The sequence below is a fragment of the Microtus oregoni genome, unplaced genomic scaffold (genome assembly GCF_018167655.1).
Source record: "Microtus oregoni isolate MIOR12 unplaced genomic scaffold, Mior012 000022F_ref0000154, whole genome shotgun sequence".
Classification (NCBI taxonomy): Eukaryota; Metazoa; Chordata; class Mammalia; order Rodentia; family Cricetidae; genus Microtus; species Microtus oregoni.
Window position 1 is genome coordinate 21,027,489 of NW_024543081.1, and position 19,833 is coordinate 21,047,321.

Here is a 19,833-nt window from a genome sequence, read left to right on the forward strand (position 1 = left end):
CAGTGTCTGTCCTGAACCTTATGCTCTCCACTGGAAACACAGCATCTCAAGAGCAAGGATTGCTCTTTTCCAGGAATGTAATTTTTCGGCAGGACATAGAAACCAAGCAAATAGTTAATTCTATAGAATGATAATTATTCCCCAAAACAATAAATCAAGATGATATACCAGAGGAGCAGACAGAAATTTTGGAGAAAAGGCCTTGGATAAAGACCAGAAAACAACTGAGAACCACCTTGGAGAAAGCCTCAGTGGCACAAGAAAGGTTCAGTTCAAAGCCTCAGGTACATCCATACAGGCACAGTTCCTGACTAGTAAGGAGCCTGAGAACAGGCTCATCTTTCTAGGAAGAAATTATCTCCAGTAGAGCTAGGAGGAGAGCCTGTGGACCGTACTGGCCAAGGTAAGGGTCTAGAACTTCATGACCAAGGGAGTAAGAAGTCCTTAATGACTTGCCTTGAAGCAGAGAAGGTACTTCCAGTCCTGTAGCTACCTTAAGTTCTGACCTAAAGTCTATAAATCTTCATACTGATCTTCAATTTTCTTAAGCTTCCATTGATAGTCCCCTTATAACTAGGCAGCATAGTATTCTGCGCCCTTTGAAAGACCGGACTTTGTAAGGTTAGCCAGTGCTTTTAACTAATAAGCCATCTCTCCAGTTCTAGAGATTACAGTGTTTGAAAAACTCTTGCCTCTGCTCCCCTTTTAGCCATTATTGTAATAACATAATACTTATTTATAGAAATAAGGAATATAGCTAAATAACGTAACCTTTGGAGAAAATGCAGATGGAATGTTAGGATCCTACTGTTCCATCCCACAGCTGCTGTGAGGCTTCTCTGGGTAAGGACTGAGACTGTGTCTACACAACTCATTCTGTGCAGCGCCTTGGCATTCTGACCAGGCAGGAGACACTGGTTAAGTAAACTGGAGTGTTCAGGCTTCATGAATGTCTCCTGGATCTTCTTCTTCATGTTGGATGTGCATGATTTTTACAGATGGGGGAAACTGAGTAAAAAGTAGTAAGTGGCACACCAGAAAAAAAAATGCATTTTGGAGCTGGGATTTGAACCAAAGCCTGACTTCCTTTAAAGACTGTGAGTGAGGAGTTCAAGAAACAGAGTGGGTAATGAATATATCTTTCCCCCAGGATTCTGAGTCTCCATCTAAAGAACCATTCATTCTGGAGCTGAAAGAGGCTGCCACCTTCTCTGGCATTAAGAAGTGTGGGTGAGAGCACAGTACAGACATGGTCATTTGTGGTTGGGGTTAAAGGAGATACCTAACTTGGTTCAGCTTGTGACATGGCACATTACACATTCCCTTACACGATGGATGTGTCCAGTAAAAACTGATGCCCATTCTCTCTCTCTCTCTCTCTCTCTCTCTCTCTCTCTTTCTCTTCCCCATTCTTCTATGGGTCTCTCTATGATCCCAGGGTAAATTCCTGCCAAGATCATGGTGTAGATAGGATTTCGGAAGAGTCACTGTTAATGAAAACGCGATGGAGAGTTGGCTCCAGGGTCAAGGACTCTTGCTGTTCTTCTTGACCGCCTAGGTTCAGTGCCCAGTACCCACATAGTGGTTCTCAACCACCTGTAACTTCAGTTTCAGGAGATCTGACTCCCTCTTCTGACCTCCGTAGGCATCAGGCACACATGTGGTACACAAGCATATATTAAGGCAAAATATACTTACAAGTAAATTAAGATAATTTAAAAATTTAAAGAATAAAATAAAACCCCTCCCTGTACTCTAAGCGGCCAATATTTCTAACCCAGATTGAGAGGATCATTACTTTTCTATGTCACTCTTTTTAAGTGTTGTCTTTTGTCACAAATACAATGTTAACAATGATGACTACCTCAAGTGTTTTCTGTCTGTGAGATGCCAAAATGTGTACTATGGAGGGAAGTTATTTGGCTTTTCTCACAGTTCTGACTAGAGAGGGTTATCAGCCACCAAACACAGAGGAGAAAACTGAGAAGCAAACCAGCCTACGCATACCCAACAACTAGTAAAGAGCTGGGAGTTGTGGTCATGGCAGTTTGGCAACACACCGTCACCCCCTCTGGACCAAGCAGTTCTCCAAACCAACAGCTGCCCCAGTTTTCCTTTTGAAAGCAGAGGGAGTTGGGTTTGGATTTGTCCAAATTCATTCAGCTTTGATACCTGGCGAGCCAACAACTGAAGCTTCAGGGGAGGCCTGGACACTTAGACAAATGGAGTTTGTGTCCCTGAAGCAGAATGCCTGATGCACATTTGACACCATCTCCAGTGAGTCCGTGGAAGACTAATCCTTTTTGGAATCTGTTTGGATCCCAGAAAAGTCCAGAATACATCCCCAGGCATCACCTGTAAATGATTTCCATCCTTTGACTCTCTCTCTCTTGAGTAGAATCTGCCTGGAAGTATGTGAGAAGGCTGGAATGAAGGCCCAAGGATCTCGTGGGTGGTCAGCGTGGGAATGAAGTGATGCAGGCTGAGTCACAGTGCTCTTACAAGGCTAATGACAGATGCTAAATGAAATGAGATTGCAAACCATTAAATCCAGGGCACAAGCAGAGCTCAACTGAAATGTCAGCTTTGCCTCACCTCGTCGGGGAAGCCGGTGTCCTGCTTTCTTGTGGTCAGGTCCTCTACTGTTGATTCAATAAGTGTGAGCCCGTCTGCAGTGCACACACCAGGAGCCCCTGGGTCCTTCCGCTAGGCAGGCTGCTATGAGACCCTCCCAGGCACATAGCATGTACTTCCCTGCTACTCATAGACATATACACAGGACAAAATAAGCCCAAGATTGAATCTCTCTCAAGTCATGAAAGCGGGTTCAACGTGACCTGGGATAATCTATATGGAATCACCAAGAAGAGTCCACTGGCTCATTCATTCAGAAGAGCATTTGCCTTGTTATCCATTCCTTCTCTTGCCCTCCCCTAATACTACTCTATCTCCCATGATTCCTGGTAAATTTGGTAGAAGTCCTCTTGTAACTGGTCTATGCTTCCATGTACATGTGCCTTCACAGTATAGGATAGGAAGAAACTTGTGTTGGAGAGGGTGGTGCACAGACATTCTGGGGAGTTGGATAGGGTTTGCAGGGATAGATAGCCTATCAAGTAGGGAGGTGAAAGTTAGCCTTACCTTGCTGTCGATGGCAGCTTGGGCAAAAACACAGTGATATCTTGAGGACACAAAGTGCTCAAGTGTAGAATGTTGAGGAATTTTTGCAGGTTGACTCTGAGGTCATGAACGAACATGACAAAAGTTCCTGGTTTTTCTAAGACTTCATGTGTTTCTTGGAATAGATGCGTACTGGTGCGGGGCTGGGCCAGTGGCACAGTGGGTCTTTCTGTGGAGCCCTATGTACCACCACACTCTGAAGACCCGGCTATTAAAGTTCCAGTCATGGCTTTCCTCTCACATGCCTGTGTGCCAACCTCTTAAGCCACCACTAGCTAATAAAGGAGCTGAGTTCTCCTTTTTCTGACTTTTCTAAAATCTCTAATGTCCTGAGTACCCAGTGTAGCTCACTTCACTTGCCACAGTTCCTGTTGGTGAGACTGGGCGCTGTTATGTTTTCTTGATCTTTTTTAGTTCATTCTGTGGTTAAATGAAATCATGAATCTGAAAACTTTGTTCACAAAGAATGCTGAGACTCTGGTTTGGAAATCAAGAGACAGGATTTCTGAAGAATGCTGAACACAGTGCTTGCATTTGTGTATAAGGATAAGTAGAAGTGTGAGCCTGGGGGCCACTAACTTCCTCAGTGCCTGGGTAGTGCAGGTGAATTCAAAGGGTTAAACGAAGAAGCACTGATCCTAGGCCCGCTGACGTCTTCCCGTGATTCAACTTGAATTGGGTGCGCTGCAGTTATGCAAAGGAAATGCTTCTGAAACATTTATAGCCATTAATGAATGCAGAAACTTAAAATTAGATGGTGTGATATTCATAGACTATCAAAGCTGTCAGGAAGCCTAGAGGACGTCGACTCAAGGCTCGATCCTAAAGCAGGAGTCCCCTCTTTAGCTTCTGGGGCAGACAGCAGCTGCTGATATTCTGCTGTAGACTGCAAATCTGTGCCTTCCAGCGGGTGTGTCTGTCACCTTTTATCTCTGGTGTGGGTCATTTCTATCATTGCTTGCAGACACCCCACCTCATCAACCCTAATGAATGTGGGTCTTACCACCTCACTGACCTGGGTTTCCTCAGGAAAGAGGGAAGAAACTTCTGTCTTTTCTAAGACTCAGGGAGATGTGAAGTCAAGTCAAACCCAGCTTCCCTGGCTGTGACCTGGACTCTCAGCATGCCTCTCCTGGGGCAGGGTCCTAGTCTTTGAATACCACACAATACTAAGACCTTTTCTGAGGATCTCACCTCTGACCAGTACTCCTGGGGCTTCATACATCCATGTAGTGTATTACTTTGGAAGTTGAAGCTCATCTTTAGTTATGCTCAAATATTATTACATAATGTATACTCAATTATTGTTAATTCACTGAATACTATCATTATATATTATTTACTAAGCAGCTATTATATGCTTTTGTTGAAAAATGTATTAGTAATAATTTTTAAAAATTAAACCATAAAGCTAAATAATATTTCGCATACATATGCTTGTAGGATTTTGGATGAAGAAAGATGGGAGGTCTAAAGTGTGATTGAGGTAACCTGTGAGGTGAGAATAGAATAGTCAGATTTGGCAAACTTGGAGCCACTGCGATTCCTATGAACCCACATTCTCTGTTGGGGCCCACTCATGGGAAACTTTGGGTATGTGTGCACCCACAGACTTAGATGCCTCTGTGTACACATGTTGTAGTGGTTATCAAGAGTCATAAGGGTGTACCTACTACAGAATGAAGAAGTGCCTGTCTCTGGAGTATCTCACAGGAGCTGAGTTCTGTGCCCAGATCTGTGGGTGTGACAACTCTGACCAGGGCTTCCTTAGCTTTGCTTCTTCAAAGCTTTAGCTTCTGCTTATGAACCACTATCTTATGACCAAACTGTAAAATTATGCGTATCTTTGTACTGCAATTTAAAATACTGTGCAAGATGAGGGTCCACGAAACCCTAGGAAACACAAACTTGGATCCTCCGATTTGAATTGGTTCTAGTATACATACATATGTATGTATGTACATATGTATGTATGTATGTATAGCACATTTTGATTTCTGTGCCAAATGGCGCAAAGTCTTTAAGCATACAGGTCCTTAGTCCACAACTGAATGTGCTCAATAGAGGGGCTTCTGAGTCCCAGGTCCTGACTTCTTTGGCACCTGACGTCCGGGAAGTCCTGAGGAAGCCTGCCAGCTGCAGATTGGTGGAAACAAATGATTTCTCTCATGCGCAAAACTATTTCAGGTTTTTCTCCTTACACTTATCCACTGTTTGTTATACAGCAAGCTACAAAACAGCTTGTAATGGAAGAAACCGAGTCACAAAGAGGTGCCTCTACCCCTTGGGTCTTGCTTCCAAATCAGTCTCCTCCTAAGGGCTGTAATGACTTCAGTGCTGTAATGACTGATTAAGAAAGGTAAGCTGTTTTTTTTAGGTCACAAGCGTCAACACTAAAATGCCTACTACATTTCTCTCTTCATTCCCATGTCATGGTATCTGTTTCTAGATACTTCTGTGACTTGATTTAATCTCTGGTCTGGGTTTTCTGATGGCCTAGGGACCTCTGATCAGTCATTCTTTATCTGTATCTTCCTCAGTTCGAGAGCATCCCTTCAGTATGTTGAATATAATCTGCCTCTCAACAGTGGGCAAGTAATGTTTGCTTGTGGATAACCCTAAAAATTTTCCTAAAAGAGCAATGTAGACCTATAATCCAGATGTGAACATGGAGGCTCAAAACCATGATAATCAAGGCAAACTTGAATAATAAAAGAATTGTTGGAGATATCACCTCTCCAGATTTAAAGTTGTATTACAGAGCTATAGTCATAAAAACATTATGAAACTGGCATTAAAACAGACATATTGATCAATAGCATAGAATTGAAGATCTGAACATAACTTCACACATCTACAGACACCTGATCTTTTTAGAAGAAGGCAAAAGTGCATGCTGAAGAAAATTCCGTCTCTTCAACAAACCTTGTTGGTCATTTTCATTCTTCATGAGATCATTTTTCTGGGCATGGAGCAAATTCTTTCACAGCAGCCACGGCATCTGGCAAGTTGTGATAGTGCATTTCATTAGGGGGACCGCTCGGAGTAATTCTCCTGAGGAGATAGAAGAGCATAGGTTTCAGCGGTGGATGCCTGCAACCCATTCTGTATGGAGTGGAGACACGGGTTGCTTGTTACCATCTCTGCATGAAATGCAGCAAGGATTGCTCAGAACAGTCTTTTCACAGAGTGCAGGTAGAGACGTCAGGGAACATTTTCTCCATGGTGTGCTGGTTGGTACAGGATGCTCAGAAGTGCAGAATTTTCAGATTCTGGGTCCATCTCTGCACGGAGCACAGAAGCAGGTGTCATTTATCTTGTGGCTGAGTGAAGTCAGATTGTGCTGACACAGTGTTCTGAGTCCGAGTCTGTGGCTCTCCATTGCATTGCTATGTTGTCCTTGAGTGACCTCCCGTGTTCTCAACCTTCTATGAAGGATGAGAGATGTTTGCCCACCTCTCTTTTCCCAGGCACTGTCTTTTTTAGCACACTAATGCCGTGCGCCCTTTTGACAAAGTAAATGTATGTAAAGGTCAACATACTCTTTGCGTTAGTTTAAAGTATCAAAGGCTGCACAAATTAAATACTGAAATTTTGGATTAAAAACCATACTTTAATGGAAAGCATGCCCGTTAAAGAAGTTTTCCTCAGGTGGTATATATTAAGGTGCTGGAATTATAATACTTAAAAAAACTATACGTATTTATTTTTAAGTCAGATTAACCAAGAAGGTAACTGAGGGCATTTTAAAACATCATTGAAATATAAATCACTAATTAGACATTTTACTCATATTGTAAATGTTCAAATAATCTTGAACATTTAACGAACACGGACATCTCTTCTCTAGGGGCCCCACAACCTCTAAGCTAAAGCAATCTAGTTGTTTTGGAGTGGATTACATGACAGAGCTTTGAAGTCTTGCAAACTATGTTGAAGAAAAATAAAAACAACAATGTCTTTGGCCAATTTAATGCAATCTGGTGGCAGTGGCTGAAACCCTTGAATGTTTGACCATCATTATTTATGAGGACCACCCTTCTGGGCTGGGGTCTCTTTCCCAGAACCCATACAAATATGGGATCCTCAGAAAACCTCACATTATAGAGCTGAGGAAGGGAGATTAAAGAATCAGACTCAACAAGGGAGTGAGGGTAGAAACCACCATCTTAAGAATAAGAAATGCATAGCTTTAAAATATCTCTTGTGTTACACTGAGGGCAAGGAGAAGCAACTGCATGGTTCTGTAAATTGTTTTATATTCTAGAAAGTCCAGTACTGTGGTGAGAATATGAGGGTTTCCTAACAGGAGCTTGGGCTGGAGCAGATGCTGGTACCCAGGAGACATGGCTAATGCATGGAAGAGGAAGGTGACCACATTCCCAATGCAGCACTATGGAAATGCAGAGAAGGGGTTGGATTTGAGGAACTGAATGTGGTGACAAGTGAAAACCATGCTTGATGGATAAAAGATCAATGTCCAGTTGATCCCAAGATACCTAGGTAGGCAGTGGCAATCTTACATAATTTAGGAATCCTTCAGATACCGCTGATCCAAGGGCAGAATATTCTCCTGGACCTATCTCTTAGCAGGGAGCTGCTGATCCAAGGGCAGAATATTCTCCTGGACCTATCTCTTAGCAGGGAGCTGCTGATCCAAGGGCAGAATATTCTCCTGGACCTATCTCTTAAGGAGGGAGCCGCTGATCCAAGGGCAGAATATTCTCCTGGACCTATCTCTTAAGCAGGGAGCCGCTGGCCACAGTTGTGGAAAAAAGCGAACCCATTCTTCCACCCCCTCCCCATGTTGCTCAGTTTTCAAAACCTTTGACTATACCCTCTGGATAGTGATGACAAAAAGCTAGAAGGAAATTACAGGCACAAGAGGGATCAATGATATCTGAAGACTTACATCAAACGAAAGCTCAGATGAAGCACTCATCAGATATACACTTAAACTTTGTGTTTTGAGGAGTCTTAGATGAACATACTTTGTCAACCTTCTCCTTCCTATGAGGTAGATTGTTTATATGGAGAAGAAGACTGGGGGTTACAAGTTGAATCAAATGATAAAATAGGTATATAAATCCTAGGTTACTTATATGCAAACCTAAGACAGACAGACACACACACACACATACACACTACACACACACACACACACATGCTCATGCATGCACATTCACATGCCTCCCATGTCCCCTCAACCACAGAGACCCAGATGCCGCCTTTTACAAAACAGTACACAAATCTGGACTGTGTGCATAACTCTAAAGGAAGGAGCTTGGGCCTGCAAAGAGAAAGACTTAATATTCTGTGGACACTTTCTTGTCTTTCTTTGGTTGTACAAATAGGAAATCGATGCCTTCATCTTGTCTCTAGCTCCTCTTTTAGCTCCTGGTTTTCTTTTTTACCCAATATGCATCAGAAGCAGATTCAATGGCTACAAACCTTACCAAGCATGTTACTCCATCTCTTCTGGTGTTTAGGTAGTCTGGCTGTTTCACCCAAAAACCTGTATTTTTAACTTTAGGTTTCTAAATGGTTCTTTTATAGGATGGGCAGGGACAAAATGTCAAGGAGAGATTTGCACTGGAGAGACTAGGTATTCTTCTGCCCTCTTCCTGATCAATTAAACCTTTCTGTAGCTCCCTGTTGCATCCCCAAGTCCTTCACTCTCCTTTTACCCTCCTGTGTAAGGCCAAACAGACCCACACAGGTGAAGACTTTCAATACTACCCAAGCCAGGACCAGGCAGTAAGTGAAACAGGGCATTCATGAGGCCTTACATACTGTGGAAGTATGTGCCAAGGACGAACGTGCTGACTTCAAGTGATCTCAGATGGCAAAGACCTAATGATCCTTGGCTCCTTTTAAAGAGAGATTGCCATTGATTACTCTGAATATATGCTTGACAAAGTCTCCCTAACTCAAAGGTTAGTCCCTTAGAAAAATTCTGGGCCCCCTGTGAATTTGCCCTCCCTCTCCTTGAGCTCCCAGAGTCAAAGAACAATGGTCGCTAGAGCTCCCTTTCTCAATCTGTGAGTATTTTGAGGGAACATTTTCCTTTAAGCTCTGTAATCACAGTACTTGAGGATGTAGCTCCCAGGAAATGTAGCTGTAGAAATGAGCATGCCAGAATCAAATACGAAAGGATGTCTGCAGCCATGAGTCATGGGAAGCATTGGTTGCAGCAGGCATCACAGAGACACTGTGAGGTATACAAGGTGAGTATATGTATAGTGATTTGGGTGTTTTGCTATGGGTGTATGTTGAGTGTGAGCGGGTGCATTGTGGGTGTTTAATAATTAGTGTTTATACTGTTCGTGGGCATCTTGTCAGTATCACGGATATATCATGCCATGTGTAGGTATGTATATATTTGCCTACATTGTGTGATTGGTGAATACTGCGTGTAGGGGAAGAGGATTGTGTTGGACGTGTGCCTTGTAGCTGCCAAGTGGATGTCATGTGTATATTTTACAGTGCACACAATACTGTATTAAATCTTTAATATTCTCTATCCCTACCAGCCACAAAGGATGCCTTACATGGCAAATGATCTCAATAGTCTGAATAAATCTTGTGGAAACCAGGGAACAGGAAGTTCAGCCATCATTCAATATTACGTGACTCATAATGGACTGGGTTAACCCAGGTCTTGTCAGCTCCAACCTTAGCATCCGGGCCAGTGGTTTTCAAATGAGTGTATGTGTCAGAATTCTGGGCGGATGGAAGAACCTTTGAATGAATCCTCACTCAGTAGATCTCGGTTAGGACTCGAAGTTGCTTTCATCACTGAAGCTGTGAGTTTGAGGATCAAGTTGAAAAGCCACCAGTTTAAGGTCCTCATTAATTTTCAAAGAAAGATCTGGGGAGAAGGTTGGGACCAAGGGAGATAATTTTGATTTGTTGAGCATGAATTCCATATTGTGCAGTTAGTTCCTTGAAAAATCAAAGTAAACATTTAAAAATGAATATTTTAAAATTTGTGCTTAGCATCTTCACTTAGTGCCATGTATTAGTTATAATTTATCATATGGCATTAAAAAGAGAAGGGCCCCTGTGTTTGTGTTTACAAATTCCAGGACTCTGACTTTATTAAGATGTTTTTGATCATAGGATGGTAACCTGCACTTTCCATGGAGAGAATGATATATCACATTCTCCATATATCCATATATTTAATACATTTTTCTTCTAAATATTTATTTCATAGAGTTTCATTCTCCCAGAAAACCTGTGTATAAGCCCTGGAACTGGAAAGGCAATGTCTTTGGCATCCCGGGTCTTCACGGACCCCAGAATCCTAACAGTGTTTGTGTGAAGCCGAACGTGTAAACCCTTTTGCCTCATTTAACATGTACCAATTGGCATTGCCATTCTCTCTCCCACTCCTCCTTCTCCCTTTTCTTCTCTGCCCACTCCCCTACCCTCTACTCATCCAGCCCCAGGGATCATAGAGACAGCAGGGTAATTAGAGCCTGGCCTCCACAATCAAAAGATCAGATGGCTGAGCCAGAACTGCAGGTTTGTGATCATTGAGCCTGCGAGGTGATAAGGGAAAGGGGAGCATGCAGTGCTGCTTTCCGTGTGATAAGTGAGTCATAGAAAGAGCTATCTGGCCTTTCCTGGACACATCTTGAGATCCGTGTTAAGAGGGTGGCTTCTGACACCAGCTGATTCTATTGTGTTGGACAGCATTCTAGCACATACTGCCCAGCATAAAGTGTAGCCTAGGAGTTTCATGGTTTTTTCTTTTTCTGAGAATTCTTTCAGGTTTAATATAGTTTGGTTACAAGGATATGCAGCATTCTCATTTGGTACACAGTCTTCTGCATTTTCATAAATGTTTCCTGGGAGGGAGCCCTTGCCAGTACAGAGACACAGTGTGAAAGCTTATTTAATCCTGAGTGGTGTACTACTATCCTTGGGAGCTGGCCCAGCAAGACCCTGGGCATTGGGCTCTGAACCAGGGAGAGAAAGGACAGAAAGAGAGAAAGAGAGTGAGGCCTTCATAGAAGACCCACAAGTCCATCACCTGTGCCAGTCATGAAAGACTATGTGTCCTCTGTTTTTATCTTGTCTGTCTGCTCTCTCTCTCTCTCTCTCTCTCTCTCTCTCTCTCTCTCTCTGTCTCTCTTTCGCTCTTTCTCCCATAGGTCATACCAGATACCAATAATAGCAGGGCCACAGGTACATTGTCTCCATGACACATTATGGCAAACTGAGCCTTTGAATAATGAGGAGACTTGCCAAATGATACAATATTTTGGTTTTGGGTGCAAGAAAGAATTTCCTTCATCTTTTTTCTTTATCTTAAAAAATAACATAATAGTCTTTATCATATAAAGTCATTGTTGTCAAAGCCAGATAGTATGTAAAATAATGTATGCAACACTAAGAATATAACAGGTGTTCTACTGATTTCCTTTTTTTTTTCTTTCAACTATCTCACATCTAGTTGGTCTTACAAACTCAAAAATTCAGTCTGCCTGGGGGCTTCTTCTTGGTTTGCTTCCAGTATCAGATGTGGACAGTTGTAATTTTATTTTATTCCGGGTGTCTTGCCCAACATTCTTATCAGCTTTTGCATCAATCTGTCAAATTAGGTTAGCTTCTGCCTGTCACAGCACCCATGCATTCTGCTGCCACCTCAGGCACCTGCGTCCTCAATATCTTCAGTACTGGTGATCAAGTGATATTCAGCGATCGGTACGCATTATCAGTGCTGGCTAGCGTTTATTGAGAATTTGCTACATGCCAGGGTGTGTACAAAATGATAAGCGGGGCATGTTCACTTCATCCTCTCCTCAGTTATCCAACCCTGATGCAGTTACCAGTCCACATCCACTGATGAAAGAGCACAGAGTCGCCTAAGGTTTCCTGTGAGAAACTGGGGGTATGTGGCTTCCATGTCATGGGCAGATGAAAGGGCCTGGACCAGGACTCAGTTCCAGCCATAACAAGTGCTAACCACATGGCATTCAGGAAGGCACTGTGTGTTTCTGCTTTTTTTTTCCCCTATTAGAAAAACCTTTGAACACACCATGAAGGAGACACACGGTGCTCTACTGATCCTGTCAGCCACATGTTCTTGTCCATCTAAGCATTGCTGAGTTCCTAGTATTGATGCCAGGCTATGTTTGGCTGAAGCCATCTTAATCAATTAATTTATTCCTTTGTTTTTCAGGTAATGAACCGAAAAGATCATGTCTGAAGTACAAGGAACAGTTGAGTTTTCTGTAGAGCTACATAAATTCTATAATGTGGATCTCTTTCAGAGAGGGTGAGTACACTTCAATCCCCCCCCTCTCTCTCTCTGTCTCTGTCTCTCTCTCTCTCTCTCTCTCTCTCTGTCTCTCTCTCTCTCTCTCTCAGTGTGTGTGTGTGTGTGTGTGTGTGTGTGTGTGTGTTTATACACAAATGTATCTGTGTGTGGGGTCAGGTGAGAAGATATTTGGGATTAATGGAGAATTTTCATTATTTTCCTGACCATGGTAAATTCCAACTATTAGTTCATCTGAGAGTAAAATATGTATTGACTAAAAGCTAATTTATTTGTCCACCCTCATTTTCTTCTGCAACTCCCATCTCTGTTGGTCTTTTCACTGGTTTTGAGTTGTGGGAAGTGAGGCTCGACTGTGTTGTTTTGGTAAAAATGAATCCTATTTGTAGTATTTCCTGGAGTTATCTCCCACAAACATACGGTATAAAACTCATGACCAATCTTTAAAAACTGGACACTGTTTTTAATCATAACTAAAAATATAATTGATATCATTATTTTGAGAATGTAATCTGAATTTATCATTTTAAATGCAAAATGTCCATGAATCCTTATGACAAGTTTCACTCCGGGGCTACTCAATAATTAAAAAGATAAGCAGTTATGTACATAAAGTGATGGCTCACAGACCAGTGCTACCCATTCACAATGGCTGAAGCCCCTTTCCCCACATTACTGACGAGAAAACCAAGTCTTCTAGCAGTGGGATTTCTATGCTAACGTCCACAGAGCCAGAGGATGTCTAGGACACCAACCACTTTGCAAAAGCAACAGCAACAAACCCATTGTGGCTTTGTACGAGAACATTCAACTTATACCATCGTTCTGGGGTTAAACAATGTGGGCTTGACTTAACTTGTGAGGGCCACTCATTTCTACTGGCCTAGGCTTGCCTAGTCTCAGAAAGACATGCTCTAAGGTCTGTGGCCATTGGATAGGAGTCATTGGTTCTTCTGCCTGTGGCTCCCTGCCATATCATAGGCATCTAGATGTGAGAATTGGAGTCGCACAAACTCATTATTACCCATTTTATCCAAAAGTATGAATATCTCTGGGGTACAGGATGATATTTATATACTTAAACATGTGTAATCAAATTAGAACAACTGTCACCTCCTTGGCAGCAAGTATTTGTCACTTCTCAATGCTGGGATTATTCAAAACCTTCTTTATTATTTTGAAATGAATGTACAATTAATTGTTATCAGGTAATTTTTCCAAATTATAAATATTATCCCAACTTGAGAAGTAATTTCTTCTGTCCAAATGTATACTTGTATCCACCAGTTCTTCTCTTCTATGACCTTTTTAAGGTTCTGGTAAGCAGTGTTCTTGTGCTGGCTGCATTTCTGTCAGGTTGACCCAAGCTAAAGTTGTGAGAAGAGGGGACTCAATGAAGAAAATGTCTCCAATGAGGTCACGGGAGACAACCAGTTCATCCTATGCATTGCTATTGCTAGGGGTCTTAGATGGGGTCATCCTTGAAGATTTCAGGGAGATTCCCATGCACCAGGTTTTCACCTGATACTGAAATGCACCTCTTTTATAGTAGTCTCTTTCAGTACTCCCCCCTCCATACCCTGCACAACCTGATCTCTCATGTTCCCATCCCCGCTACCTTCAGTCCACTCTTATAATAAAAGAAAATCCCAATGCCAAGTGTGGGATGCATTCCTATGAGTTGTGGGTCCTGGGGAAGGCAGAGGTTCCCAAACAGTGTAGCCTATTACTATACTCTTAGTTACTCACTAGAACTGAACAGAAACCCTCCAGCATTTGATGCTATCATACCTTGGTTACTAGGACTGTTAACATTTAGCTCCACTATTTATATATACATTAGGTCTTGAGCTTATAATTAAAAATATGAGAATATATAATAGTAAATATGTCTTCATGGGTTTGGAAGAAAATAATCAGCAATAAAATAAAAGTAATGAATAGCAGCCCCCTGAATTGCTGCCTTCAGTGAGCTGTAGATGGGCTGGGCATGATGCCAACCAGAGTTTTGTATTTCTTAGGAGAGTTTCTGATAGGCATGATCCCTGAGGCTCAATATTTGAGAATGTTTTTAGTGTGAATCCCAAAGGAGCCACACTTGCAGAAAAACTTCATAGAAGATAGATGGCTGCATCCCAAGTCTGGTAGGTAAGACGAGGCCCTAGGGTACCTCCTATAAAAGAAATTGATGGATTTCTGCTGTCAGTAAGAATAACAGCAATGGTTGCTAAAAAGTGGTTGATTTAGAGAATGAAAGGTTTAATGATGAAATGATTCAATGAATATTGCATATATGGTCACTAGGAGGGTCTGCCATTCAGAGCTCCATCATTTAAACAACTTACAAAATCAAATTAGAAAAGTTTTGTCTTGGTTAACATGTTTGGAAGCTTTGGTTCAAGATAAGTGAGCTCCAATGCCTTGGAACTGTGGCAAAGTGGCACATGACAGAAGTATACAATGGAGCAAAATCAACCATTTCCTGCTGAAAATAAACAGATTGATATGGGGATTATATATTATATATAATATATATTATAGATAGAGATGTGGTTTAGAGGAGGATAAAGGAGAGAGAGGAGTGGGTAAGGAATGGAGTGGGAGGAATGGAGGGGGCAGGTAGACATATCCAAGTTCTTCTTCACCACGAGAGGTAAGGTGTGTGTGTGGGGGGGTGTGCATGCTTGTGTAAGTATGAAAAGTATTCATTCTATCACTAAAATAGCAAAGTCTTAATTATTTCAAACTGGTAAGATAGAGTTAAAGGATGGGCACACTGTACATTCCTACTTCAAAGTGAAAGAATAAGAAAATGGGCAATGTAGGCTGTTGCGGTTCTTGTTTTCCTATCATAATTAACTGGTATTGTTGTGATGCTAAAGACACTGTGTGTTTTGTTGCAAGACAGACAACTCAGTCTAGAGCTGACTATGAAACTCACCTCATTGGTTACTTTTCATTATGTTGGAAAATGCTATCCAGGTTGCTAGAAAAGAATAGGTATCACTGGTCTTATTCAGAGCTAGACTCTGCATGTTACAATACCAACCAGTCTTTCAAAAAATTCTAAATGATACAACAGAGTCAAAATTGTATGAGGGTAACTACTCAATTTCTTGGTTGAATTTCAGACCTGGTCTACAGGAGGAGATTCATACCTGGACTGTAAAAATGGGTGAAAACCATAGACCCTAAGGGACATCTTATTAATATTGTATTGTTTGTATAAATTGTCATATTGTCAAACTGCCATCGAAATATTTATATTTATATTAATAGAACTGCTGCTCCCAACTTCGTTCAGAGAAACTTCATTTTGTAGTGGGTAGTGGTTAATGCAGGCACTCATTCCTGTTCAAGATGCAAAGAATAAGCCACAGTGAGTGTTTAGCTATTTATCAAATATCTATATCAATTCCCCTTTCCTAAGACTCAGGGAATATCAAGGAAGAAGAGAAGAAACAATGTAAGAGCTGGAAGATGGTGGAGAGAGCAGAAGTGCAGAAGGTTGCATGAGAATTGCCCCTGCTAGTTGAGTTACTGGCTTCTAGCACATTAATATTTGAGGATGGCTTTTCTAGCTCCAGGAAGCAGGATGTCTTCTGATGATGTTTGCTCTGAGCAAACACTCAACCTGCATTTATCCAAAGTCTATATTGGCTGAGGCAAATTCTCAAAGGGGAACATATCTTTACCATAGTCAACAAATAGCACAAGGTGTCACACCCACGTTCAACACTAAGACTTGTGCTAACAAAAGGCAGACATAGTCTACTGGGGACCTGGAATTTGGAAACCAGAATGGGATTTGAAGCCATGCTCTGCCACCTATGAGCTTAAAGAACTTTTGCGTGTTTTGTTGTTGTTGTTTTTTGTTTTTTTATTGAGCTATACATATTTCTCCACTCTCCTCCCTTCCTTCCCTCTCCTCTTTTACCCTCTCCCATGATCCCCACACTCCCAATTTACTCAGGATATCTTGTTTTCTTCTCCTTCCTATGTAGGTCTGTGTATGTTTCTCTTAGGGTCTTTTTCGTTGTCTAGGTCTAAGTTCTCTAGGGTTGTGGGACTGAAGGCTTGCTTTTCTTTGTTTTATGTCTAAAAATCACTTATGAGCAAATACATATTATATTTTTCTTTCCAGGTCTAGGTTACCTCACTCAATATGATTTTTCTAGATCCATTCATTTGCCTTCAGATTCCAAGATGTCATTGTTTTTATTTTTTTTCCCCCACCGAGTAGTCCTCCATTGTATAAATGTACCACACTATATTTATCCATTCTTCTGTCGAGGGGCCTCTAGGTTGTTTCCAGTTTCTGGCTATGACAAATAATGCTGCTGTGAACATAGCTGAGCACATGTCCTTGTTTCTTTCATTAAACAAACAAAACAAGACAAAAGAAAAGGCATGAAACAGGATGAGGATTGGCGATGAGAACAGGTTTGGCAGGAGTGAAAGACAGATGAGAAAGGAGAGGAGGGAGAGTGTGAAAATAATCAGAGTACATTTTATAAATGTATGAATTGTCAAAGGATAAAAACACATGAATTATCATATGGTGTGGACTGGAGAAATGGCTCAGTAAAAAATAGTGCCCAATCTTTCAGAAGACCCAGTTTTGATTCCTAGCACCCACATGGTGGCTAACAACTGCCTGTAATTCCAAATTCAGGGAATCCAATTCCCTCTTCTGGCCCCAGTGGGCACAAGACATACATTCGGTTAACAGACATTTGTGTAGACAAGACATTCCTACACATGCTAACAAACAAACAAACTCAAAACATATGGAGCCTCCCAAACATATGGAGGAAGAGTTAAAGCAGGAGGAGAGTAAGAGACTGTGATGGAACACATGTTACACTGAGCAGAAAGAGGACCAGCTGTCGAGAGGAAGTCCACATCAAGCAGGAACAGGGTAGTGGTAGGGGAGGGAAGTGGAGGATGGATAAGAAGAAAGACGTATATTTGCATAAATATATGTGAAAATTCCAAAATAAAATTTATAACTTTGTGTGCTGATTAAAAACAAAATAAAAAGTCAATATCTTATAGCCTATAATAGCTAGCCTTCTCACCATGGAAAGCTGAAAATTATAGTAAAAAATACATGCAGTGAGCCAGCACTGTAGCCAGTGTTTTTAAGATGTGGTTTGTTCTCTTGTTTCCAGTCTGTCTGTAATACCACTTAGGAAGGGACAAACTCCAGGGTTATTGTGACCATTCTGCTTTCCTGTTGAGAACCCTCTGTTCCTTTTGCTTTTACTTCTTAACCAAGTTCTCAAATCTTATATAATTTACTCTTAAACTTTTTTCTTGGTTCTCAGAACATTCTTGTTCCTCTGATGTCTATATCTACCTCAAAAAATTCTGTGCTAGGCAAGTTCCAGCTCAAATATATTCCTCAAACCAATTTTTAATGGCTGGTATTGGCTGTCATTTTCTCTTAAAGCTAGTCTATTAACCAACAGTATATACATTTTAATGACTGATAGTGGTTTTCATTTTTTTCTCTTAAAGCTAGTCTATTAACCAACAGTATATACATTTTAATGACTGATAGTGGTTTTCATTTTTTTCTTAAAGCTAGTGTTCCAATCAATGCTATGTAAATGTTTTTCATATTTTTTTGTTCTTTGAAAATTTTATATATGTATACAGTGTGTCTTCATCATATGTGGACTCCAACGTCAGTCTCCTTTCATTACTCTTCCAACTCCCCACAGGACCTTGCTATCCCATCACTTTTCTAACTTCATGCTTCCTTTTTCCTTTCTTCTTTCCTTTCTTTCTTTCTTTCTTTCTTTCTTCCTTTCTTTATCTCTTTCTTAATTTTGGATATGTTTAACCCACTGAATCTAATAAGTGCTGCCTACAAATAAATGAGCATGAAGTCATCCATTGGGACATGAAGAACCAACCAAACTATTGAGAAATAGTTACTCTCCCACAGAAACCATCAACTGCCAATAGTTTCCTATAGGAGTAGGAAATCAGAATATCCTCTGTCCCCAAATGCTGGAATTTTAATAAGCATGATCCTGGAAGATCTTGTGCAGGTGCCATAGGTGCTGTAAGTTCGTGTTTTGTGACAGCCATGCCACATCCAGAATACAGCAGAATACAGAATTCACAGCACTTCCCACAATGCATCAGGTCTTATGTTCCTTTCTCCCTTCTTTCCAGATGTTCCCTGGACACTGGGGGGAAAGCTGATTGGCACAGATGTCCCACCAATAGTTGAGAACAGTTGCTTGTTCTCAGAACTTTGAACAGCAGCGCATCTCTGCATCAACCACTACCCAATAATAATAAAAAGCACTTCTGACCAAAGTTAGGAGAAGAACAAATATTTGGGTTTAAATATAAATATTTATAAGGTAGTTTGACAACATGGCCATGTAGAAAAAAAAGAAAAACAAAAACACCCCCAAAAGCGGTGTTAGTAGATTCTCCCATAGGGCCTATACATTCCATAGCTATGAGTTTTGGCCCTGTTTGCAGGCCTAGGCTTGAAAGTGGAAGAGGCCTCAAGTCCTCAAACCACTTTGGTAGGTTGACACTACTTTATTTAGCCATAGTTTCATAACCTATTATTATTTCTATAGTTCCACCACTTAACTGATTCACAAGATGTCTTTTGGGGACTGACATTCTGTTCATTGTTGTTATATTCGTTATGACATTATATGTGGAAACACTACAATGAAAGGATTGTGCCCATGACTTCTAGGTGTTTACCACCTAAAGAGAGAGGCAAATACACATATTAGGTAAAAATAAGCCTAGAGACCTGAAAAGTCAGCAAAACAGACATGTACGGTACCAGGGAGGGATGCAGGAAGGGTAATCCATTCCCTTGGCAGAGAGAGGCCATCATGAAGCAAAACTGTATCAGACTGTCACTTGAAGGATGAGGGGAGTTAGCATCTCAGAGGGCTTAACCAAGCAGGAGCAGGGTGGCTCTGATGTCAGAAAGGTGAGCCTGTCCTAGACTAATGATGATAATTGATGAAGAAGAAAAACAGGGGATGGGTGTGAGAGAGATGAAAAGACTCACTTATTCATGATTTTTATTTATTTTACTCAGGCTGTAGGGTACTGGAGAAAGTTAAGGATATTATGGGTAGCTTGTTTTCCCTTTGGTAAGTGCAAAATTTAAGAAAGTGAGGATCTGGTCTTGCCAGCTTTAAGTGCACCAGTCCCCAGTAATGCCTGGTGCACACTGGGAGTGAAGATCCAGCTTACATTTGATGAGTTTGAACTCTGTGTTGCTGTTTTCTTCACCCGTCAATTACAGATGGCATCATGCGGATCTTAAATAAATGGTGTTAGCACAGAGAAGATGATTCCTAATTCTT

The 19,833-nt window shown here is 41.3% G+C and overlaps 1 protein-coding gene across 1 annotated transcript in view; it reads left to right on the plus strand.

Moving 5' to 3' along the window:
- Fam135b (family with sequence similarity 135 member B) overlaps positions 1-19,833 on the plus strand; it is a 279,296-nt gene that overhangs the window by 90,304 nt on the left and 169,159 nt on the right. The window contains exon 2 of the mRNA XM_041671944.1: positions 12,374-12,469. Coding sequence (XP_041527878.1) covers positions 12,393-12,469 — 77 coding nt within the window. The 5' untranslated portion in view covers positions 12,374-12,392. The remainder of the gene's footprint in view (positions 1-12,373; positions 12,470-19,833) is intronic.